Here is a 22,473-nt window from a genome sequence, read left to right on the forward strand (position 1 = left end):
TTCATCCTCTGGAGAGCAGGAGGACGACTGATCTTTACTCTGATGCTTCTTGTGTTCACGGGAAAACAAATGTTCATGTGAGTCGACTCATTCATCCCTGCTTGAAGGTTCCTGCGGCTGCCTCGCCAAGATTAGTGTGTGTGGTGTGTGTGTGTGTGTGTGTGTGTGTGTGTGTGTGTGTGTTTGTGTGTGTGTGTGTGTGTGTGTGTGTGTGTGTGGTGTGTGTGTGTGTGTTTAAGCTGTTGGACTGCTGCCTGTTCAGCAGCAGGTTGTGTTTTCAGGATGAAGTCTGCTGCTCTGTTTCTGCTGTTCTCTCTCTGGTCATCTCCATTCAGTCGGGGACAGTCGGCGGCTTCTGTCCCCCAGGAGGACGACACAGGGACGGGGGCTGAAGTCCCTCCACAGCTCCCTGTCCTCTGGGACGAGCTGCGGGGGCTGAAGGCGCTGGTCCTGAGCCTGAAGGTGGAGGAGGTTGAGCGGCGTCTGGCCCTGCGGCACATGGAGAGCCGGCTGAGGGACGTAGAGGTGGGGGCTGAGCAGCAGAGACGGAGCCTGGACGGACTGGAGGAGACGGTGGTCCGACAGACGGAGGAGCTGAGCAGCAGCGAGGAGAGGACGGAGGAGGACAGGAAGCTGCTGATGGAGCTGAACTCAGATCTGAGGATGAAAGTGGAGATGCTGGAGGAGCAGAGCAAAGGTGGGTGTCAACAGGTGGACAAGCGGAAGCTGAAGTCCATGTCCTCCATGTCCTCCATGTCCTCCATGTTGGTTCTTCATCACAGCTCAGAGCTTCTTCGTCTGGGTTCTTCTGCTCTGTGAGCCTGTCACCTGGTGACTGAGCTGATCCACGTTTCATATTCATGAGCTTCAAACCAAAACGTGTCAGGAACCTAAAGTCTCAGTAACTGATGAAGGTGATGAAGGTGATGAAGGTCAGTGTGTGCGACTCTGATCAGCTGGTTCTGATTGAAATCATCACTTCAGTCTGTTTCAGTCTTTGTGCAGATGCTGGTGTCAACAACATGTTTATATTTCTCTGAGTTAAGTATCTAAAGTCTAAACAACAAACAAACAAACAGGGATGTCACTGTACATGGACAACACCTGCCGGTTACAAACAAACAGCAGATTAATAATTCATTATTTTCATCGACTTCCCGAGTTGTTGTTCCGACTTGAGGAGACGCTCACATGAATGCTAAGGTATAAACATCTTACTTTAGCCTGTTAGCATGCTAACATTAGCTAATTAGCAGACAACACAGTGTCCAGCTGAGGCTGATGGGAACGTCATTAGTTCTGCAGGTGTCCGGTCATGAACTGGACTCATTAAACTGTGACCTGAAGGTGGCGCCAGAGGAGAAGTGCGAGGATGGTCAGAGTCACAACAGTTCATCCTCAGGGGAACATGAACGTCACATGACATGATTGGTTGTATCAGTGTGTGTCATCCTGCTGTGTGTTTGTGTCTCAGCGCTTCAGTCCGGACTGAACGCCAGCGAGAGCTCGCTGGAGAACCTGCAGAAGAAGAACACAGGTGAGCATGAAACACAGTGAAAGTATCAAAGAGGAATGAACACAACTTAAAACAAGCCGTCAGAACATCTGTTAATTTGTGATGTCACAATGAAACAGTCTCCACCCTGAGCCACGCCCCCAGCCCAGACACCACCTTCTTCTTCTGGATCTAAACTTCAAATAAAAACCTTTAAAACTAAAATGATTTTGTAAGAATCAAATAAATATTTGAATGTATTTAATAGATTATTATTATGAACGGCTCAGGTGTGTCTCCGGTTGCCATGGTAACCGTGTGTTGGTGTCTCCACAGCTCTGTCGGCAGAGCTGCCGTTCCTGCAGACGAGACTGAGGGCCAGTGAGAGCACAGTGGAGCAGCTGAGGAGGAAGAGTGAAGGTCATCATCATCATCGTCATCTGATTTAACGTTCACACTCCTCCTCCTCCTTCATCGTCCTCATGTTGTGTTGTTGTTGTTGTTGTTGTTGTGTTGTTGTAGTTGTTGTTGTTGTTGTGTTGTTGTTTTGTTGTTGTTGTGTTGTAGTTGTTGTTTTGTTGTTGTTGTTGTTGTTGTTGTGGTGTTTTGTGTTTTGTTGCCGTTGTTGTTGTTTTGTTGTAGTTGTTGTTGTTTTGTTGTAGTTGTTGTTCTGGTGTTGACTCTGTTGTCTGCTGGTTTCAGTCTTGGCCGTCAGACTGTGTCACACTGAGACTCTGACAGAGGAGCTGAGGAGACAGATCTCAGGTCAGATTCCCTCCACCTGTTTTAGTGTCAATCAGCTGGTGCACTGATCCTCCTCCTGTCGCTCCGTCAGACCAGAGGTTGAGATGCAGGTGAATGAAACACTTCACTGTGTCAAAGTTTAACTTCATCCAAACCTTCCTCCAGTGTCTGCAGCCGCCAACGCTTCATCTGAGTCTGAGGAGTCCGACCGCCAGCTGGTCGTCCGTCTGCGGGAGCTGGACACAAACTCTGAAGGTGATCCAACTGATCGATCACTTCCAATAATCATTCAATCAGTCACACAGCTTTCATCAGTTCTCCAGTGTTGTTTATTTAACCGATAGTGTAAAAGAATGATGAATGTGTGTGTTTGTGTGTGTGTGTGTGTGTGTGTGTGTGGGGGTGTGTCTGGGTGTGTGTCTGGGTGTGTGTCTGGGTGTGTGTGTGTGTGTGTGTGTGTGTGTGTGTGTGTCTCTGTGTGTGTGTGTGTGTCTGTGTGTGTGTGTGTGTGTCTGTGTGTGTGTGTCTGTGTGTGTGTGTGTCTGTGTGTGTGTGTGTGTGTGTATGTGTGTGTGTGGTTTCAGCTCTTCAGAGTCGAGTGAATTCACTGGAGGAAAAACTGAACTCATCTGCAGAGAGAGAGCAGCTCAGTGTCATCCTGGGTAAATAATAATTCATACATCCGTTCACTCATTCATTCATTCATCAAGTCATTCATTCTGCTGGACTGTGATTCTCTTCAATACCATTCCTTCATTCCTTCATTCAACAATTGATCCATTCATCTTTTCATTATACAGCAGTTCACTCACTCACTCACTCACTCAAAGAATGAATCAGAAGAAAATACCCAATAATCGATAACATTGATAAAACATGATGATGAAGTCATTCAGTTATTAAATGATCTATTCATCCATTCATTCATCACTCTGTCATTACTGACTGTAGCTCTCTGCGGCTGCTGACGCTCAGGTGTTTGTGAAACGTGTGTTTTCCTGATGCAGATCAGGTGTCAGAGGTGAGGACCAGACTGGACTCCAGTCAGCTGAACCTGGACCAGCTGCAGAGAGACTCTGCAGGTCGGTCACATGACCCCAGCTCTGGAGGAAGTGCTCTGATTTTTTTACTGAAGTAAAAACACTACCGTGTAAAATACTCTGTCGTGCATTCAGAATCCTACAAAGTAAAAGTATGAAAGTACTGAGTGTCAAAGTAAAAGTCTTTGTCCCCTGTGGATGATCCTGTTATATTATTGGATCGTTGTTACTGATGCATTCATGTGAATAATGTGTAGATACGTTTTTTCAAGATAAAAGATTTAGTCGATATGAATTTGATAAAAATTAAATTAATTAATAAAAATAAATCTCTTAAGAAGTAGTCATAAGAAGAAACAGCATGATCATTATAATACTAATAAAACAGCAAACATGGTTATAATTTAATCGTCTCGTAGGATCATATTGATCATCAGTTTTCATCAAACAGGTCGATTGGTTTCTGTGGAGAGTCGACTGAGGGAAGCAGAGAGACACCTGGACGAGCTGCAGACAGGTGAGTGTGTACCTGTTACTCATGATGATCTGAGGATGATGGACGGAACAGTCGATGTTTACACAGTGATGCAGGACATAGGTTTGAGTTGAGTGTGTGTGTGTGTGTGTTGTTGTTGTGGTTGTTGTCTCTTGTGGCTGCAGCTCATACATCTGAGGTTTCTGCTGTGAAGTCCAGACTGACAGAGACTGAGACTCAGACGACAGGTAGACACAGTCCATGTCATCATGATGTCACCATGATGTCATCATGATGTCATCATGTTGTTGTATTATACCGCAGGAAGACTCACTTCACTCTGTTTTCAGCTCAGGCCGAGTCAGTGCAGCAGCTGCAGGTCAGACTGAACTCTGCTGAGAGTCGAGCTCAGCAGCTGCTCACTGAGCAGACAGGTGAGTGACTGTGTGGTGAAGGAGAGTGACGTACACTGAAGTACACACAGGTACACACAGGTACACACAGGTACACACAGGTACACACAGGTAGACACACACGGTTGAACCTGTTTTCTTCTCAGATCAAACCTCCAGACTGACCAACCTGCAGAGAAAACTCAACTCAACAGAGAGTCTGCTGGACCAACTGAACACAGGTCAGTACAAACATCTGTTCATTCACACATTCATTAGTTCATCAGTCCGTCCAGATGTTGTGAGTCGACTGTGGTTGTTGTCTAGATGGAGACTGTTGTGGAGAAATCCTGCAGAGTTAAACATGAAGAGACAATGATCATAATCAGACTGAACTCTCCAGTAAACCTGCTGACTCTCATACTTCCTGTTTCCTGTTCAGAGCTGGAGGTCAGACTGAGAGTCAGTGAGAAACAGCTGGAACACCTGGTGACAGAGAACACAGGTAATACTGAAGGTTTAAAACTGACTGGAGACGAATACATGTTTAAATCATGAATTCATAAAATATTTATAGTAAAAATGTTAATATTGAATAAAAGCAACAGGGTTCTCAGAGGAACTCCTTTATAAACATAATGAACCCTGATTGTTCTTGAAGGAACCTCAAACACATGAGGGTTCTTCAGAGAACCCCATTCAACAGCAAAACACGACAAGTGAATTTCACATTCTATAAAAATCACTGCAATACACACAAAATGAAATCCTACATGTTTATTTATTATTTATATTTATTTAGTTATATAGTGATCAAGTTTTTGTGATGATTGTGTTTTCAGTTCAGTCTGTTCAGCTCTCTCTGATGGAGTCCAGACTGACAGACACCAACAACAACACCACAGGTAGAGTCATATTAACACGTTCATTAAAACAGGTGTTAATTCTTCATTTATCTGACTCCAATACTTCCTGTTTTCTCTTTAGAGCTGGAAGTGATACTGAGAGTCAATGAGAAACGGCTGGAACACCTGGAGACAGAGAACACAGGTAACACTGAAGGTTTTAAATCTGTGATTTTATGTTTTAAAGTTACATTTTTATCCTCTGAACTAATTAAACATCGAATTAAATCAATGTAATTAAAACAAACAAAACAAATGTCCAGTTTTAATTAACTGTAACTACTGTCTTGTAGGTATGATTAAAATATTCTGTGATGATCATAATTTAAAGTTTGTTTGTAATTTATTTTATTGTTTCAGTTCAGTCTGCTCAGTTTTCCCTGATGGAGTCCAGACTGTCAGAAAGCAACAACAACACCACAGGTAGAGTCATATTTACTTATTATTATTATTATTATTATTATTATTATTATTATTTAAATGTAAAAAACTAAATAAATCAGATTTCTTCAGCAGCTCTGCACGTCAGACTGAGATCCACTGAGACACATCTGGAACAGCTGGACACTCACACTGCAGGTGACATCATCTGTTCTTCAGTGTTACTTTTAATTAATCATTCATTAAACCATTAACCTAAATTCGAATCATGAATCATTTCCTGTTTAGGTCTGGAGGTGAGACTGAGAGTCAGTGAGAAACAGCTGGAACATCTGGAGACAGAGAACTCAGGTATGTTTCAGACTGAGTCACTCTGAACATTTAAACAGGAGATTTACATTAATGTGCTTCATTAAAAAACAAAAGTCCATATTAAATGACAGAAAATCACAGTTTTGGAAATGTGAAGTGATTTAGACTGAAGCAGTGGAGGATCCAGTAAAGTTCTCTGAGGACCTCCGTCATGAATATGATTGCTCTTGTAGGAACTTCAAGCACCTGAGGGCTCTTCTGAACAAATATCACAGAAATAACTCACTCTCATTAACTTTTTAATAGTAATTACATTCCAATTGTAATGCATATTATTACTGTGATGTATTTTTATATTTGTCTATGATTGTGTTTTCAGTTCAGTCTGCTCAGCTCTCCCTGATCGGCTCTAGACTGACAGATACCAACAACAACACCACAGGTAGAGTTATATTAACACAGGTGTTGATTCTTGATTATCTGATTTCTTATACTTCCTGTTTTCTCTTCAGAGCTGGAGGTGAGACTGAGAGTCAGTGAGAAACAGCTGGAACACCTGGAGACAGAGAACACAGGTAATACTCTAAAGGTTCAACACTGACTTCTCATGTATATTAATGTGTGTGTAAAACACAACAACTGCAAACTGAAACATTGGATTGTGTTTAAAATGAAACTCTGGAGGATCCAACAAGGTTCCCTGAGGAACTCCTTCATTAAAATGAATGAACTCTGACCTGTTTCCTGTTCAGAGCTGGAGGTCAGACTGAGAGTCGCTGAGAAACAGCTAGAACACCTGGAGACAGAGAACACAGGTAACACTGAAGGTTTTAAATCTGTGATTTTATGTTTTAAAGTTACATTTTTAACCTCTGAACTCATTAAAAATCGAATGAAATCAATGTAATTTTAAAAAAAAAAGAAAAAGAAATGTCCAGTTTTAATTAACTGTAACTACTGTCTGGTAGGTGTGATTAAAATATTCTGTGATGATCATAATTTAAAGTTTGTTTGTAATTTATTTTATTGTTTCAGTTCACTCTGCTCAGTTTTCCCTGATGGAGTCCAGACAGTCAGAAAGCAACAACAACACCACAGGTAGAGTCATATTTACTTATTATTATTATTATTATTATTGTTATTATTTAAATGTAAAAAACTAAATAAATCAGATTTCTTCAGCAGCTCTGGACGTCAGACTTAGATCCACTGAGACACATCTGGAACAGCTGGAGACTCACACTGCAGGTGACATCATCTGCTCTTCAGTCTTACTTTTAATTAATCATTCATTAAACCATTAACCTAAATATGAATCATGAATCATTTCCTGTTTAGGTCTGGAGGTGAGACTGAGAGTCAGTGAGAAACAGCTGGAACATCTGGAGACAGAGAACTCAGGTATGTTTCAGACTGAGTCACTCTGAACATTTAAACAGGAGATTTACATTAATGTGCTTCATTAAAAAACAAAAGTCCATATTAAATGACAGAAAATCACAGTTTTGGAAATGTGAAGTGATTTAGACTGAAGCAGTGGAGGATCCAGTAAAGTTCTCTGAGGACCTCCGTCATGAATATGATTGTTTTTGTAGGAACTTCAAACACCTGAGGGCTCTTCTGAACAAATATCACAGAAATAACTCACTCTCATTAACTTTTTAATAGTAATTACATTCCAATTGTAATGCATATTATTACTGTGATATACTGTATTTTTATATTTGTCTACAATTGTGTTTTCAGTTCAGTCTGTTCAGTTTTCCCTGATGGAGTCCAGACTGTCAGAAAGCAACAACAACACCACAGGTAGAGTCATATTTACTTAATAATAATAATAATAATAATAATAATAATAATAATAATAATAATAATAATAATAATAATAATAATAATAATAATAATAATAATAATAATAATAATAATAATGTTATTATTTCTTAGTGGTATTATTTAAATGTAAAAACTAAATGAATCAGATTTCTTCAGCAGCTCTGGATGTCAGACTGAGATCCACTGAGACACATCTGGAACAGCTGGACACTCACACTGCAGGTGACATCATCTGCTCTTCAGTTTTACTTTTAATTAATCATTCATTAAACCATTAACCTAAATATGAATCATGAATCATTTCCTGTTTAGGTCTGGAGGTGAGACTGAGAGTCAGTGAGAAACAGCTGGAACATCTGGAGACAGAGAACTCAGGTATGTTTCAGACTGAGTCACTCTGAACATTTAAACAGGAGATTTACATTAATGTGCTTCATTAAAAAACAAAAGTCCATATTAAATGACAGAAAATCACAGTTTTGGAAATGTGAAGTGATTTAGACTGAAGCAGTGGAGGATCCAGTAAAGTTCTCTGAGGACCTCCGTCATGAATATGATTGCTCTTGTAGGAACTTCAAACACCGGAGGGCTCTTCTGAACAAATATCACAGAAATAACTCACTCTCATTAACTTTTTTAATAGTAATTACATTCCAATTGTAATGCATATTATTACTGTGATGTATTTTTATATTTGTCTATGATTGTGTTTTCAGTTCAGTTTGTTCAGTTTTCCCTGATTGACTCCAGACTGACAGATACCAACAACAACACCACAGGTGGAGTTATATTTACTGGTACATTTTCATTGACACCAGTGGGGATCCTTTATTAATGAATCAGATGTTTCCTATTTCCTGTTCAACGCTGACTTCTCATACTTCCTGTTTTCTCTTCAGAGCTGGAGGTGAGACTGGGAGTCAGTGAAAAACAGCTGGAACACCTGGAGACAGAAAACACAGGTAACACCCTGAAGATTTAATACTGACTTCACATGTATATTAATGTGTGTGTGAAAAACACAACAACTGCAAACTGAAACATTGGATTGTGTTTAAAATGAAACTCTGGAGGACCCAACAAGGTTCCCTGAGGAACTCCTTCATTAAAATGAATGAACTCTGACCTGTTTCCTGTTCAGAGCTGGAGGTCAGACTGAGAGTCGCAGAGAAACAGCTGGAACACCTGAGGACAGAGAACACAGGTAATACTGAAGGTTTTAAATCTGTGATTTTTTGTTTTAAAGTTACATTTTAATCCCCTGAACTAATTTGACATCTATTTACCAAAACATGAAATTAAATAATTATGTAAAAAAAAAAAAAAAAAAAAGTCCAGTTTCAATTAACTGTAACTACTGTCTGGTAGGTATGATTAAAATATTCTGTGATGATCATAATTTAAAGTTTGTTTGTAAATGATTTTGTTGTTTCAGTTCAGTCTGCTCAGTTTTCCCTGATGGAGTCCAGACTGTCAGAAAGCAACAACAACACCACAGGTAGAGTCATATTTACTTTATATTATTATTATTATTATTATCATTATTATCATTATTATTATGATTATTTAAATGTAAAAAACGAAATTAATCGGATTTCTTCAGCAGCTCTGCACGTCCGACTGAGATCCACTGAGACACATCTGGAACAGCTGGAGACTCGCACTGCAGGTGACATCATCTGTTCTTCAGTGTTACTTTTAATTAATCATTCATTAAACCATTAACCTAAATATGAATCATGAATCATTTCCTGTTTAGGTCTGGAGGTGAGACTGAGAGTCAGTGAGAAACAGCTGGAACATCTGGAGACAGAGAACTCAGGTATGTTTCAGACTGAGTCACTCTGAACATTTAAACAGGAGATTTACATTAATGTGCTTCATTAAAAAACAAAAGTCCATATTAAATGACAGAAAATCACAGTTTTGGAAATGTGAAGTGATTTAGACTGAAGCAGTGGAGGATCCAGTAAAGTTCTCTGAGGACCTCCGTCATGAATATGATTGTTTTTGTAGGAACTTCAAACACCTGAGGGCTCTTCTGAACAAATATCACAGAAATAACTCACTCTCATTAACTTTTTAATAGTGATTACATTCCAATTGTAATGCATATTATTACTGTGATATACTGTATTTTTATATTTGTCTACAATTGTGTTTTCAGTTCAGTCTGTTCAGTTTTCCCTGATGGAGTCCAGACTGTCAGAAAGCAACAACAACACCACAGGTAGAGTCATATTTACTTAATAATAATAATAATAATAATAATAATAATAATAATAATAATAATAATAATAATAATAATAATAATAATAATAATAATGTTATTATTTCTTAGTGGTATTATTTAAATGTAAAAACTAAATGAATCAGATTTCTTCAGCAGCTCTGGATGTCAGACTGAGATCCACTGAGACACATCTGGAACAGCTGGAGACTCACACTGCAGGTGACATCATCTGCTCCTCAGTTTTACTTTTAATTAATCATTCATTAAACCATTAACCTAAATATGAATCATGAATCATTTCCTGTTTAGGTCTGGAGGTGAGACTGAGAGTCAGTGAGAAACAGCTGGAACATCTGGAGACAGAGAACTCAGGTATGTTTCAGACTGAGTCACTCTGAACATTTAAACAGGAGATTTACATTAATGTGCTTCATTAAAAAACAAAAGTCCATATTAAATGACAGAAAATCACAGTTTTGGAAATGTGAAGTGATTTAGACTGAAGCAGTGGAGGATCCAATAAAGTTCTCTGAGGACCTCCGTCATGAATATGATTGCTCTTGTAGGAACTTCAAACACCGGAGGGCTCTAGTGAACAAATATCACAGAAATAACTCACTCTCATTAACTTTTTTAATAGTAATTACATTCCAATTGTAATGCAGATTATTACTGTGATATATTTTTATATTTGTCTATGATTGTGTTTTCAGTTCAGTCTGCTCAGCTCTCCCTGATCGGCTCCAGACTGACAGATACCAACAACAACACCACAGGTAGAGTTATATTAACACAGGTGTTGATTCTTGATTATCTGATTTCTCATACTTCCTGTTTTCTCTTCAGAGCTGGAGGTGAGACTGAGAGACAGTGAGAAACAGCTGGAACACCTGGAGACCGAGAACACAGGTAATACTCTAAAGGTTCAACACTGACTTCTCATGTATATTAATGTGTGTGTGAAAAACACAAAAACTGCAAACTGAAACATTTGATGGGTTTTAAAATGAAACTCTCGAGGATCCAACAAGGTTCCCTGAGGAACTCTTCATTAACATGAATGAACTCTGACCTCTTTCCTGTTCAGAGCTGGAGGTCAGACTGAGAGTCGCTGAGAAACAGCTAGAACACCTGGAGACAGAGAACACAGGTAACACTGAAGGTTTTAAATCTGTGATTTTATGTTTTAAAGTTACATTTTTAACCTCTGAACTCATTAAAAATCGAATGAAATCAATGTAATTTTAAAAAAAAAAGAAAAAGAAATGTCCAGTTTTAATTAACTGTAACTACTGTCTGGTAGGTGTGATTAAAATATTCTGTGATGATCATAATTTAAAGTTTGTTTGTAATTTATTTTATTGTTTCAGTTCACTCTGCTCAGTTTTCCCTGATGGAGTCCAGACAGTCAGAAAGCAACAACAACACCACAGGTAGAGTCATATTTACTTATTATTATTATTATTATTATTGTTATTATTTAAATGTAAAAAACTAAATAAATCAGATTTCTTCAGCAGCTCTGGACGTCAGACTTAGATCCACTGAGACACATCTGGAACAGCTGGAGACTCACACTGCAGGTGACATCATCTGCTCTTCAGTCTTACTTTTAATTAATCATTCATTAAACCATTAACCTAAATATGAATCATGAATCATGTCCTTTTTAGGTCTGGAGGTGAGACTGAGAGTCAGTGAGAAACAGCTGGAACATCTGGAGACAGAGAACTCAGGTATGTTTCAGACTGAGTCACTCTGAACATTTAAACAGGAGATTTACATTAATGTGCTTCATTAAAAAACAAAAGTCCATATTAAATGACAAAAAATCACAGTTTTGGAAATGTGAAGTGATTTAGACTGAAGCAGTGGAGGATCCAGTAAAGTTCTCTGAGGACCTCCGTCATGAATATGATTGTTTTTGTAGGAACTTCAAGCACCTGAGAGCTCTTCTGAACAAATATCACAGAAAATAACTCACTCTCATTAACTTTTTAATAGTAATTACATTCCAATTGTAATGCATATTATTACTGTGATATATTTTTATATTTGTCTATGATTGTGTTTTCAGTTCAGTCTGCTCAGCTCTCCCTGATCGGCTCTAGACTGACAGATACCAACAACAACGCCACAGGTAGAGTTATATTAACACAGGTGTTGATTCTTGATTATCTGATTTCTCATACTTCCTGTTTTCTCTTCAGAGCTGGAGGTGAGACTGAGAGTCAGTGAGAAACAGCTGGAACACCTGGAGACAGAGAACACAGGTAATACTCTAAAGTTTCAACACTGACTTCTCATGTATATTAATGTGTGTGTGAAAAACACAAAAACTGCAAACTGAAACATTTGATGGGTTTTAAAATGAAACTTTCGAGGATCCAACACGGTTCCCTGAGGAACTCTTTCATTAACATGAATGAACTCTGACCTCTTTCCTGTTCAGAGCTGGAGGTCAGACTGAGAGTTGCTGAGAAACAGCTGGAACATCTGGAGACAGAGAACACAGGTAACACTGAAGGTTTTAAATCTGTGATTTTATGTTTTAAAGTTACATTTTTATCCTCTGAACTAATTTAACATCTATTTACCAAAACATGAAATTAAATCAATGTAATTAAAAAAAACAAATGTCCAGTTTTACTTAACTGTAACTACTGTCTGGTAGGTGTGATTGAAATATTCTGTGATGATCATAATTTAAAGTTTGTTTGTAATTTATTTTATTGTTTCAGTTCAGTCTGCTCAGTTTTCCCTGATGGAGTCCAGACTGTCAGAAAGCAACAACAACACCACAGGTAGAGTCATATTTACTTTATAATAATAATAATAGTAATAATAATAATAATAATAACAACAACAACAACAATAATAATAATGATAATTGTTATTATTATTATTATTATTTGTTTCCTCTTCAGAGCTGGAGGTCAGACTGAGAGTTACTGAGAAACAGCTAGAACACCTGGAGACAGAGAACACAGGTAACACTTAAGGTTTTAAATCTGTTAACAAACAAAAGTTAAGTTCAGTGACAGAAAGTCTCTGCTGAGAGTCGAGCTCAGCAGCTGCTCACTGAGCAGACAGGTAATTGACTGTGTGATGAGGCAGAGTAAAGTACACTGAGGTACACACAGGTACACACAGGTAGACACACAAGGTTGAACCTGTTTGCTTCTCAGATCAAACCTCCAGACTGACCAACCTGCAGAGAAAACTCAACTCAACAGAGAGTCTGCTGGCCCAACTGAACACAGGTCAGTACAAACATCTGTTCATTCACACATTCATTAGTTCATCAGTCCGTCCAGATGTTGTGAGTTGACTGTGGTTGTTGACTAGATGGAGACTGTTGTGGAGAAATCCTGCAGAGTTAAACATGAAGAGACAATGATCATAATCAGATTGAACTCCTCAGTAAACCTGCTGACTCTCATACTTCCTGTTTCCTGTTCAGAGCTGGAGGTCAGACTGAGAGTCAGTGAGAAACAGCTGGAACACCTGGTGACAGAGAACACAGGTATCACTGACAGTTTTAAATCTGTGATTTTATGTTTTAAAGTTACATTTTTATCCTTTGCACTAATTTGGTGTCTGCCTGGTAGGTGTGATTAAAATATTCTGTGACAATCATAGTTTAAAGTTTTATTGTAATTTATTTTGTTGTTTCAGTTCAGTCTGCTCAGTTTTCCCTGATGGAGTCCAGACTGTCAGAAAGCAAAAACAACACCACAGGTAGAGTCATATTTATTTTTGAACAGTGATTTTTCAGACTGAAACTCTGGAGGATCCAACAAGGTTCCCTGAGGAACTCCTTCATTAACATGAATGAACTCTGAAATGTTTCCACTTCAGAGGTGGAGTTCAGACTGAGAGTCACTGAGAAACAGCTGGAACACCTGGAGACAGAAAACACAGGTAACACTGAAGGTTTAAAATTCACCCTGGCTGGGATGCCCAGGTGGCTCACCTGGTGGAGCACATACCATTAAGGCTCAGTCCTCACCACAGCAGCCCAGGTTCAAATCCGACCTGTGGCCTTTTCATGCATGTCAACAATAGCATGTTCCTGCAGCACTGGAGGCTGAATCAGTACATGTGTAATCACATGTCAATAATCAAATATTATTCCTGAAGTGTTTTGGACTGTGGTGAAGTTAATTTGTTTATTTATTTTTAGTTCAGTTTTCCCTGATGGAGTCCAGACTGATGGACACCAACAACAACACCACAGGTGAGTCATATTTCCTTATTATTATTATTATTATTATTATTATTATTATTATTATTATTATTATTATTATTATTATTATTATTATTATTGTTATTGTTATTGTTATGTGTTGTTTACCTGGTTGATCTGTTTGAGTGTAAATAAATAAATCTAATTGTTGTGTATCAGCTCTGGATGTCAGACTGAGATCCACTGAGACACATCTGGAACAGCTGGAGACTCACACTGCAGGTGACATCATCTACTCTTATTAATGATCAAAAATGAATTTGGCTTAATTATAACTTTTTTTAGCACAATATTAAAGGAGATAATATCAACATGAATCATTTCCTGTTCAGGTCTGGAGGTGAGACTGAGAGTCAGTGAGAAACAGCTGGAACACCTGGAGACAGAGAACACAGGTATGTTTCTGACTAAGTCACTGCCTTACTTGTTGTGACGTGTAAAAAGACACCAGAGAGGATCATGGGGAATCGCTCTCAACATTTCAGACTCTGACAGAGTTAAAAATCCCTGAACACCAACTATCACAGAATTATGTTTATCTTGTGATGGAAGAGAAAATGTATTTAAAAGAAGATTCAGTTTTAAATGATTTACATGACTTTTCTGTCGACAGTCAAACATGAGATCTAAACTTTAATGTGTTAACTGCTGATCTCAGAGCAGGGAGCGGAGCTGTCAGCTGTGACGCTCAGACTGAACCACACTGAGGAGCAGCTGGACGAGCTGACAACACAACACACAGGTGACCTGAGCTGGATCACGTATGTTCTCTAAGATCACGTCCTGTTTGTAACGTGTTGTTCTGGGTGTTTTCAGTCAGAGCTGCTGAGCTGGCGTCAGTTAGTGACAGAGTGACGACAGCTCAGAGAGACACTCGAGGTAACGTCACGTCTTTGTTTTTATATATTTCTATGCTACTTGTTCATAATATAAATGAAAGATCCTACATCAGAGTTACTTCCTGTCAGTGCTGCAGGTCCGGCTGACAGCTGCTGAGGCCGACGCGAACCAGCTGAAGATGAAGAGCGAAGGTAAACTCAGAATCACAACCGTCTCATTTCATTATGTCTCTGCACCGGCGACAATCAGAGACGGAGACATTTTGTTTTCAGGTTGTCCGTCTCGTTCTCCTGGACACGATATCTCAGTAATACCTTGACGGAACTTCTTCGAATTTGGTAAAAACATTCACCTGGACTCAAGGATGAACTGATTAGTCTTTGGTGGTCAAAGGTCAAAGGTCTTGAACACGGTGATATGTTCATGACAAGTGTTTAATAGTTTATATGACTCTGGATAAATAGGGACGTAACCTGGAACTAGTCTAAGTGGCGGAGGGGTACAACCAGGAGGAGGTGATTGTAGTTTCATGAGCAGGTCCCTGTTTGTCTGGTGCATGAGGACACGATTCAGTCCTACCACTTCTACACAGCTCCGGTGTTTCCAGCGTTCCCACACACACCGTCCTGCTGCCCTGAGCTCTCACTACAGCGCCAAACGTGGATTAATCCGCCACTGAAAATAGTCCCCAACAAATGCACCGTTCCCTCCTGTTGGTTTGGTAGAAACTACAGCGAGCAGCTGTTTGAGTCTGTGGGAAACACAGAGAAACCCAACACAGCTCCTCATGTTATTTCCTGTCTCCTCTTTAGAGCTGGAGGTGAGACTGAGAGTTGGTGAGAAACAGCTGGAACACCTGGACACAGAGAGCACAGGTAACACTGAAGGGTTAACACTGACTGCAGATGAATATTCACTGAACTAAAACAGCTGACTGTGTTTCTGATGCGCAGGTTTGAGCCTCAGACTGAATGTGACTGACGATCGTCTGCAGCAGATCATAAACTCAAACTCAGGTTTGAACTTCACTCAGTGTTTTTACACACACACACACACAGATGTAAGTGGAGTTAGTGTCGTGTACAACTGTCTGTCCCTGAACACCAACTATCACAGAATTATGTTTATTTTGAGATGAAAGAGAAAATTTATTTTAAAAAAGACTTTATTTCAAAGGATTTTTGTGCCTTGATTGTTTTTTCTCACACCAGTCAAGTTGTTCACATCATCACAGGTTTTACTTTTTCTACATTAAAGGCCGTTTAATTGAGATAAAGACGAGGTTTGATGTTCAGGGCGATTGACAGGAGGACCTGCTGAAAGTCACTGTTATAAGTTACTGCTGTCGACATGACAGATGTTTATATGTAGAAACCTGGTAACTGTCAGTTTAACAGCTGATTTTAACACTGAACCTCAGTGAAAACACAATGAAAAAAAAACGAATTGGTCAAAGAGAAAATTTTTCCAGTGATGAACCACAATGCCGGGTTCGTTATTGTAATACTCTTTTCCACTTGTCCCTCAGGGCTTCCGTAGTTCTGTCTCAGCAAAGAAAAACTGAGTTCCTGATGTGATCTGACATATTTACAGGATGATGACGTAATGTGAAGAAAAACCTGTTTTGTTTTCTTCCAGATGAGCTGAAGGTGGCGTTTTCAGCCGGTCTGACTGATTCAGGGTCAGTTGGACCGTTCGATGAGGAGACGACTCTGATCTTCTCTAAAACCATCAGCAACGTGGGTCGAGCCTACAACCAGACTGCAGGTACACGACATCACACTGCTGCTTTAATCTACAACATAATCAACCACAAGTCTCTGAATGTCAGATTAAAGGGCCAGTCATCACTTTGTTAGCAACCACAGGTCAACGCTGCGGTCGAACTTCAGAATCAGAATGTTTCTGGTGACCTGCTCCTTTAACAAAGAAACTAAATGGTTGTGGTGTTTTTATCCCTCAGGTGTGTTCACGGCTCCTGTCAGAGGCGTTTACTTCTTCTGCTTCACGGCTGCAGATTACCTGAAGGGCTACATGGGCCTTTACCTGTACAGGAACGACCAGCCAGTCATTTTCAACCTTGAGCTCAACGACCACGGCGGCTACGCTTCCACGTCCAATAGCGTGGCTCTGCAGCTGGAGGAGGGCGACAGAGTCCGCCTCAGTCTGCCGGCCAGCTACCGGCTCTACGACGACTCCCGGAACTTCAGCCTCTTCTCTGGATTCCTGCTGTTCCCGCTCTGACGGTCCCAGGATCAGGGTACGAGTGAGACGTCACACTGGAATATAAAGGCTGGACTTTTGTTTTGGTAGGGTGGGTGATTTCCTGTGGCTACAGCCAGAATGAATAGAGAAAATAATGATGTGATGTTGCATCTATGAAGCTGATGAACTATAATAATAAAGCTTCTGTTTGAGATCTGAGTCTGAACTGAACCAAGAGGATCAATAATAATAATAATAATAAATTACTAAAAACATTTCCAAAACATCAGAGCTCATATTTCAGCATCAGGTCGAGCAGTGGCAACAAAGAACAAGTCAAACAATAAAGGTTCAGCTTCATTCTTGACTCCGGAAACAGCAGCAATATCATGTCCATTTAGTAGCTTTTCTGGAGCTTTCGGTCGTCTCATCAGCGAAGGGAGAAACATTCAGATTAAAATGTTCTGATACATTTATGTAGAAATATTCAGTGACACGTGAAAGTTGAGTATTTAAAATGCTGCTTTGGAAAAATCAAAGTCTGTGACTGAGACAAAGTCCAGGCCATAAATATTTGGACACTTCAGCACATTCAGTTTGAACTGAAGGGATGGATCCTCAGCTTTAATCTGATATAATATTTCACTACAGCTGTTTCCACAACAGCTGATCACTGTTTACACTCCCATCAGATCAGCTGATCAATCAGAGACACACATGTTGAGGAGGTAAAAAGTGCCTGAGCTCCTCCTCTCCTCATTTCAGTGAGCAGAATGTCCTCGATGGTGATGATGATGATGATGATGATGATGATGATGATGGTGGTGGTGATGACCTCACAGGCGCAGCCTGCACCTTTTGCGGTCAGCTGAGTAGAAATGAACAGAAGAAGAAAGACCGTCATAATGTTCACGTCCAACATTTATTCTTAAAGGTGTAAAAGAAAAAGCTGATGATGTCACACGGACGACCAATCAGCTTCAAGCTCTCATTAAAAACACCACATCAAAAGAAGTTTCAAATGTTTATTAAATTTAGACAAAAACATGAAAATATTTCAAACTGAACGTTGACCTGTGTGTTTGTTTGTTTAAAGTCAGCGAAACAACAAACTGTTAGAAACGATCTGATCCCAGATTTAAACCCAACAAAGTGTTTGTCTAAGAACAATTATAAAAACATTACATCCTCCATTAATGTTAGAAATAAGACTAAAAAGTTGCTGTCAGTTCCAGGTGAGACAGTGAGTCAGTGTGACGACAGGTGAAGCTCCAACCAGTCACTGTTTTTAAAGATGGCCGACGTCTCCTCCTCCTCCCGCTGTACCAACTTCCTGGATAAGAGAGCTGGGCTGTAGTGATCAGGGGGTGGAGCCACAGCATCGAGGTCCCGCCCATACACCTGCTTGACCCAATCGTGAGTCAATCACAGCTGTCAATCATGATGATGTCACGCCCCCCTCGTATAGCATCAAATAACTAATTAAAACCAAACTTACGTGAATGACCTTTCTTTCACGTGCACTTTGATTTTTTTAGTTTGGCTCGTGCGCCAACATGGAGGGGGCGGAGTTTATGACCCATACTGCCGGCAGACACCAGGGGGCGATGTTTTGGCTTCACCTTTGGGAGCTGTGACGTCGGCCATCTTTACACACAGTCACTGTTCAGGACGTCAGAAACACGAGGAACAAACGTTCTGCTGCTCGTCTCCAACGTTTACATCAAACAGAACAATAAAGTTTGTTCAAACCAAACAGTGACAGAAAGTCTCGTATTGCTGTTTGCTGCTTTAAAAAGTCTCTTCTCTACAGTCTAACATGAACCTATCTACAACGATCATCAATAATCAATAACCCAAACGAGCCTTCAGATTGACGGGACACTGAAGCTGCCGTTCACTCGTTGCGATTCCCTCCGAACAAACGGCGGGAACTTTAGGGAATGAAAATGGAGCCGAAGGAGTCAGAACATCCTCGTAGTTCAGTCTGAGAAATGTCTCTAAAAATAACTGAGCTCCTGAACGTCTCAGCATCGTTTTACAAAACTGTCACCCGTCGTCTTCTCGGCGCACGAGAAAGACTTGCATAAGAATAAAAAAAGAATAAAAATTCAGACAAAATCAAAATGGCTTCAGATCCCTCGTCTGTGAAGACGAGAGGGAGGAAAGAGAAAGAGGAGGAAGGAGAGGAATCAGGAAGGTGAGGAAGAGAAGAAAGAGGATGAAGAGCTGCGTGGCAAAGAGAGGAGGAGAAAGAGGAGACACCAGTTCAGTGTGAGTTCAGTCAGTTTCTCCTCCTGAATAAAGTTTATCTAATTTCTGAGACAGTCGCTGTTACCTTAGCAACATCATTAAAAACCTAACGAACAGCTGTTTTATCACATGTTAGTCACATAGACTCAGTCAAGTTTCTTTTTCTCCCATTGTCCCTGAATGCAGCGCAGCATAAACTGACTCGTTATAACAGTCAGTGAAACTGGTGATTAGCTGCTGCTGCTGGAGGAGGAGATGAGGAGGAGGAGGAGGAGGAGGAGGAGGAGGAGATGAGGAGGAGGAGGAGCTGAGGAGGAGCTGAGGAGGAGGAGGAGGAGGGGAGGAGGAGGAGATGAGGAGGAGGGGAGTAGGAGGAGATGAGGAGGAGGAGGAGGAGGAGGAGCTGAGGAGGAGGAGATGGGGAGGAGGAGGAGCTGAGGAGGAGGAGGAGCTGAGGAGGAGGAGGAGGAGGGGAGGAGGAGGAGATGAGGAGGAGGGGAGTAGGAGGAGCTGAGGAGGAGGAGGAGCTGAGGAGGAGGAGGAGAGGAGGAGGAGGAGATGATGAGGAGGAGATGAGGAGGAGGAGGAGGAGGAGGAGGAGGGAGGAGGAGGATGAGGAGGAGGAGGAGGAGGAGATGAGGAGGAGGAGGAGATGATGAGGAGGAGATGAGGAGGAGGAGGAGGAGACGATGAGGAGGAGGAGGAGGAGGAGGAGGAGGAGGAGGAGGAGGAGGAGGAGGAGGAGTGGGTCAGTATGTGGAGGTGTTGATCCTCCTGTGTACGGCCTGCAGCAGAAGCAGAGAATACTCCTCCAGCAGAGCCGCTGTCTTCACCTCCCCCACTCCTCCCAGCCCCCCCTCCACTCCCAGCATGCTCGGTGCACTGAGTGGCAGGGAGTCTAGCTCCGCCCTCATGGCCTGGAAGGCCTCTGATAGGAGGATGGCCATCTGACGCTGGTCTGGGGCGGGGTCATCGGTGGAGGAGCTGCTCACCTGTAGGAGGAGGAGAGAGAGGTGAGACCAGACTGAAGGTAAGACACACTGCTCCTTCAGGCTCCTTCAGGTTCCTTCAGGTTCCCTTGGGCTCCTTTAAGTTCCTTCAGGTTCCTTCAGGCTCCCTCGGGTTCCTTCAGGTTCCTTCGGGCTCCTTCAGGTTCCCTCGGGTTCCTTCAGGTTCCCTTGGGCTCCTTTAAGTTCCTTCAGGTTCCTTCAGGCTCCCTCAGGTTCCTTCGGGTTCCCTCGGGTTCCTTCAGGTTCCCTCGGGCTCCTTCGGGTTCCTTCAGTTCCTTCAGGTTCCCTCAGGCTCCTTCGGGTTCCTTCGGGTTCCTTCAGGCTCCCTCAGGCTCCTTCGGGTTCCTTTAGGTTCCCTGAGGTTCCTTCAGGTTCCCTCAGGCTCCTTCGGGTTCCTTTAGGTTCCCTCAGGCTCCTTCAGGTTCCTTCAGGTTCCCTCAGGCTCCTTCAGGCCTGAAGGACTTTCAACAGAAACATAGTGATGGATTTATGTTGAGCTGCTGGAACCTGATCCAGGTGAACTGAACACCTGTAACCAGGAGATTCCAGCTGGGAAACGTATTTCTGAAAGCTCTGTTAGACGTGACGTAACAAACATGTGACGCCTCCCATCAGCCAGTCACAATATTTTAACCTTCACATATTCAGCTGCAATCACACAATGTCCAGCTCACCTTCCTGTACAGGTGTGTGGCTCTCTTAAAGCAGCTCTGCAGCTCATTGGTCAGAGCCATGCAGGTCTCCACACTGACTGGCTGGTCTGCACAGAGAGAGAGAGAGAGAAGCAGAAGGTAAGGTGACTCTATCGATCAGCAAAGAAACAGAAAAAAGACCAGGATGTAGATTCTTCTTCTTCTAACAGCAGCTGTTAAACAGGTTTTATTTTATACTGACAGCTGATTGGCTCCTCTGCCTCCACAAACACTCTATCATTGGTCAAACAGACAAAGCTGCTGGTTTCTGACCCCTCATGAACCAGGACCTGAGGGACCAGAGACCAGTCCAGATGCTGCAGATGTTTCCCTCTGAACACACAGAGCGTCTGACATGATGGAGGGAGTAAAGAAGAAGAGAGGGAACAGAAAAGAAAAGTAGGAGGAGTGAACGTCTCACCCGTCGGTACGGAGCGAGAGGAGGAGGAGTTCAGTGATGAAGAGGAGGGTGAGGAGGAGGGGCAGAGCCAGAGTCCCGGGCCCAGACGGAGAGATGACAGGATGAAGGGATCGAGAGGAGGAGGAGGAGGAGGAGGAGGAGAGTCCAAACCTGCGTCGTCCCTCTGCTCTGCACTTCCACTTGTAGTAGTCGGAGGCTCCTCCTCCTGCTGGGGGGGAGCCAGGGGGGAGACAGAGACCGGAGGAGGCCGAGACGTGGAAGACGAGGAGGAGGAGGAGGAGGAGGAAGATGCGGAGGTGGCAGCGGTCTTGGATGATGGTGAGAAGGAGGCGAGGGAGGGTTTGTCAGGCAGCGGTCTGCTGCTGCCCGGGACCCGAGCCTGGAGACCACGGGGGGGAGGGGCCGTCTGGTTACCATGGTTACCCAGAGAGGAAGTCGAGGAAGAGGCGGCGACAACGGGGACAACTGCAGCATGGGGGGGCGTGGCCAGAGCTACGTTGGAGGCCACCACGGCAACCAGAGGAGGTGGCGTCTCTTTGACCTGATTGGAGGAGGTAACCACTGATGATGATGATGATGATGATGTCACTGCAGGATCCTCTGCAGGTTCGGTGATGTTGAGTCCGTCACCCACGGAGACGGAGCGGGACATCTTGGCCATGGAGCTGGCGGTGGGGCTCATGTAGGAGCGCGGCGCCGACGGCGTCGAGGAGGAGGACGAAGACTTCCTCGGTGTGGTCATAGGCGGAGCGGCGGCCGTTTCCTGCTGCGGGGACCTGGGGGAGGCGGGGCTGGGTCTCTGAGGGGGCGGGATTGTGGATGAGGGGGGGCGTCTGGGGGAGGAAGGAAGAGTGGTGGGACGCTGAGGGGGGAGGAGCAGCTGAGCGGGGACCTCTCTGGACGGGCGAGAGGGCGACTGGGAGAAAGAGATGTCACCTGAGGGAGAGAGAAGAGGATTATTTAACCGTCAGAGACGAGTCCCGGTTCTGGAGC

General features: G+C 42.3%; 2 protein-coding genes across 5 annotated transcripts in view; one reads left to right on the forward strand and one right to left on the reverse strand.

The window, feature by feature from the left end:
* Positions 1 to 246: 246 nt before the first annotated feature.
* LOC130180335 (putative leucine-rich repeat-containing protein DDB_G0290503) lies at positions 247 to 17,780 on the forward strand. Its single transcript, XM_056393833.1, has 60 exons — positions 247 to 697; positions 1,475 to 1,537; positions 1,832 to 1,915; positions 2,198 to 2,260; positions 2,405 to 2,494; positions 2,824 to 2,901; positions 3,247 to 3,321; positions 3,731 to 3,796; positions 3,940 to 4,002; positions 4,105 to 4,188; positions 4,314 to 4,388; positions 4,589 to 4,651; positions 4,989 to 5,051; positions 5,134 to 5,196; positions 5,412 to 5,474; positions 5,568 to 5,630; positions 5,721 to 5,783; positions 6,124 to 6,186; positions 6,257 to 6,319; positions 6,497 to 6,559; positions 6,780 to 6,842; positions 6,930 to 6,992; positions 7,083 to 7,145; positions 7,491 to 7,553; positions 7,737 to 7,799; positions 7,890 to 7,952; positions 8,294 to 8,356; positions 8,477 to 8,539; positions 8,719 to 8,781; positions 9,013 to 9,075; positions 9,181 to 9,246; positions 9,337 to 9,399; positions 9,745 to 9,807; positions 9,967 to 10,029; positions 10,120 to 10,182; positions 10,524 to 10,586; positions 10,657 to 10,719; positions 10,898 to 10,960; positions 11,181 to 11,243; positions 11,331 to 11,393; positions 11,484 to 11,546; positions 11,888 to 11,950; positions 12,021 to 12,083; positions 12,263 to 12,325; positions 12,552 to 12,614; positions 12,738 to 12,800; positions 12,999 to 13,073; positions 13,274 to 13,336; positions 13,489 to 13,551; positions 13,672 to 13,734; positions 13,997 to 14,050; positions 14,219 to 14,281; positions 14,392 to 14,454; positions 14,718 to 14,801; positions 14,876 to 14,938; positions 15,028 to 15,090; positions 15,712 to 15,774; positions 15,853 to 15,915; positions 16,538 to 16,666; positions 16,863 to 17,780. Exons 1-60 carry the CDS (start codon positions 283 to 285, stop codon positions 17,141 to 17,143), a joined length of 4,554 nt encoding a protein of 1,517 aa, XP_056249808.1. The 5' UTR covers positions 247 to 282; the 3' UTR covers positions 17,144 to 17,780.
* Positions 17,781 to 19,997: 2,217 nt separating this feature from the next.
* mapkbp1 (mitogen-activated protein kinase binding protein 1) overlaps positions 19,998 to 22,473 on the reverse strand; it is a 42,170-nt gene continuing 39,694 nt past the window's right edge. For 2 of the 4 annotated variants that reach the window (XM_056393955.1, XM_056393954.1), the window contains 3 exons: positions 21,631 to 22,416; positions 21,042 to 21,127; positions 19,998 to 20,349 (listed from right to left, as the gene is read on the reverse strand). In XM_056393955.1, the coding sequence (XP_056249930.1) occupies positions 20,107 to 20,349; positions 21,042 to 21,127; positions 21,631 to 22,416 (1,115 nt within the window). In that variant the 3' untranslated portion in view covers positions 19,998 to 20,106. Of the gene's footprint in view, positions 20,350 to 21,041; positions 21,128 to 21,480; positions 22,417 to 22,473 lie in introns of all 4 variants that reach the window. The other 2 variants (XM_056393953.1, XM_056393952.1) reach the window with 1 other exon arrangement.

Source organism: Seriola aureovittata, chromosome 13 (genome assembly GCF_021018895.1).
Source record: "Seriola aureovittata isolate HTS-2021-v1 ecotype China chromosome 13, ASM2101889v1, whole genome shotgun sequence".
NCBI classification, from domain to species: Eukaryota; Metazoa; Chordata; class Actinopteri; order Carangiformes; family Carangidae; genus Seriola; species Seriola aureovittata.

What these genes read in the sequence shown, in the direction of transcription:
- LOC130180335 (XM_056393833.1), top strand. Translation starts at nt 283, where the DNA reads ATGAAGTCTGCTGCTCTGTTTCTGCTGTTCTCTCTCTGGTCATCTCCA. An exon ending in AAGCAACAACAACACCACAG is followed by an intron (nt 12,615 to 12,737) that starts GTAGAGTCATAT and finishes TTTCCTCTTCAG; the next exon opens with AGCTGGAGGTCAGACTGAGA. An exon ending in CCTGGACACAGAGAGCACAG is followed by an intron (nt 15,775 to 15,852) that starts GTAACACTGAAG and finishes TCTGATGCGCAG; the next exon opens with GTTTGAGCCTCAGACTGAAT.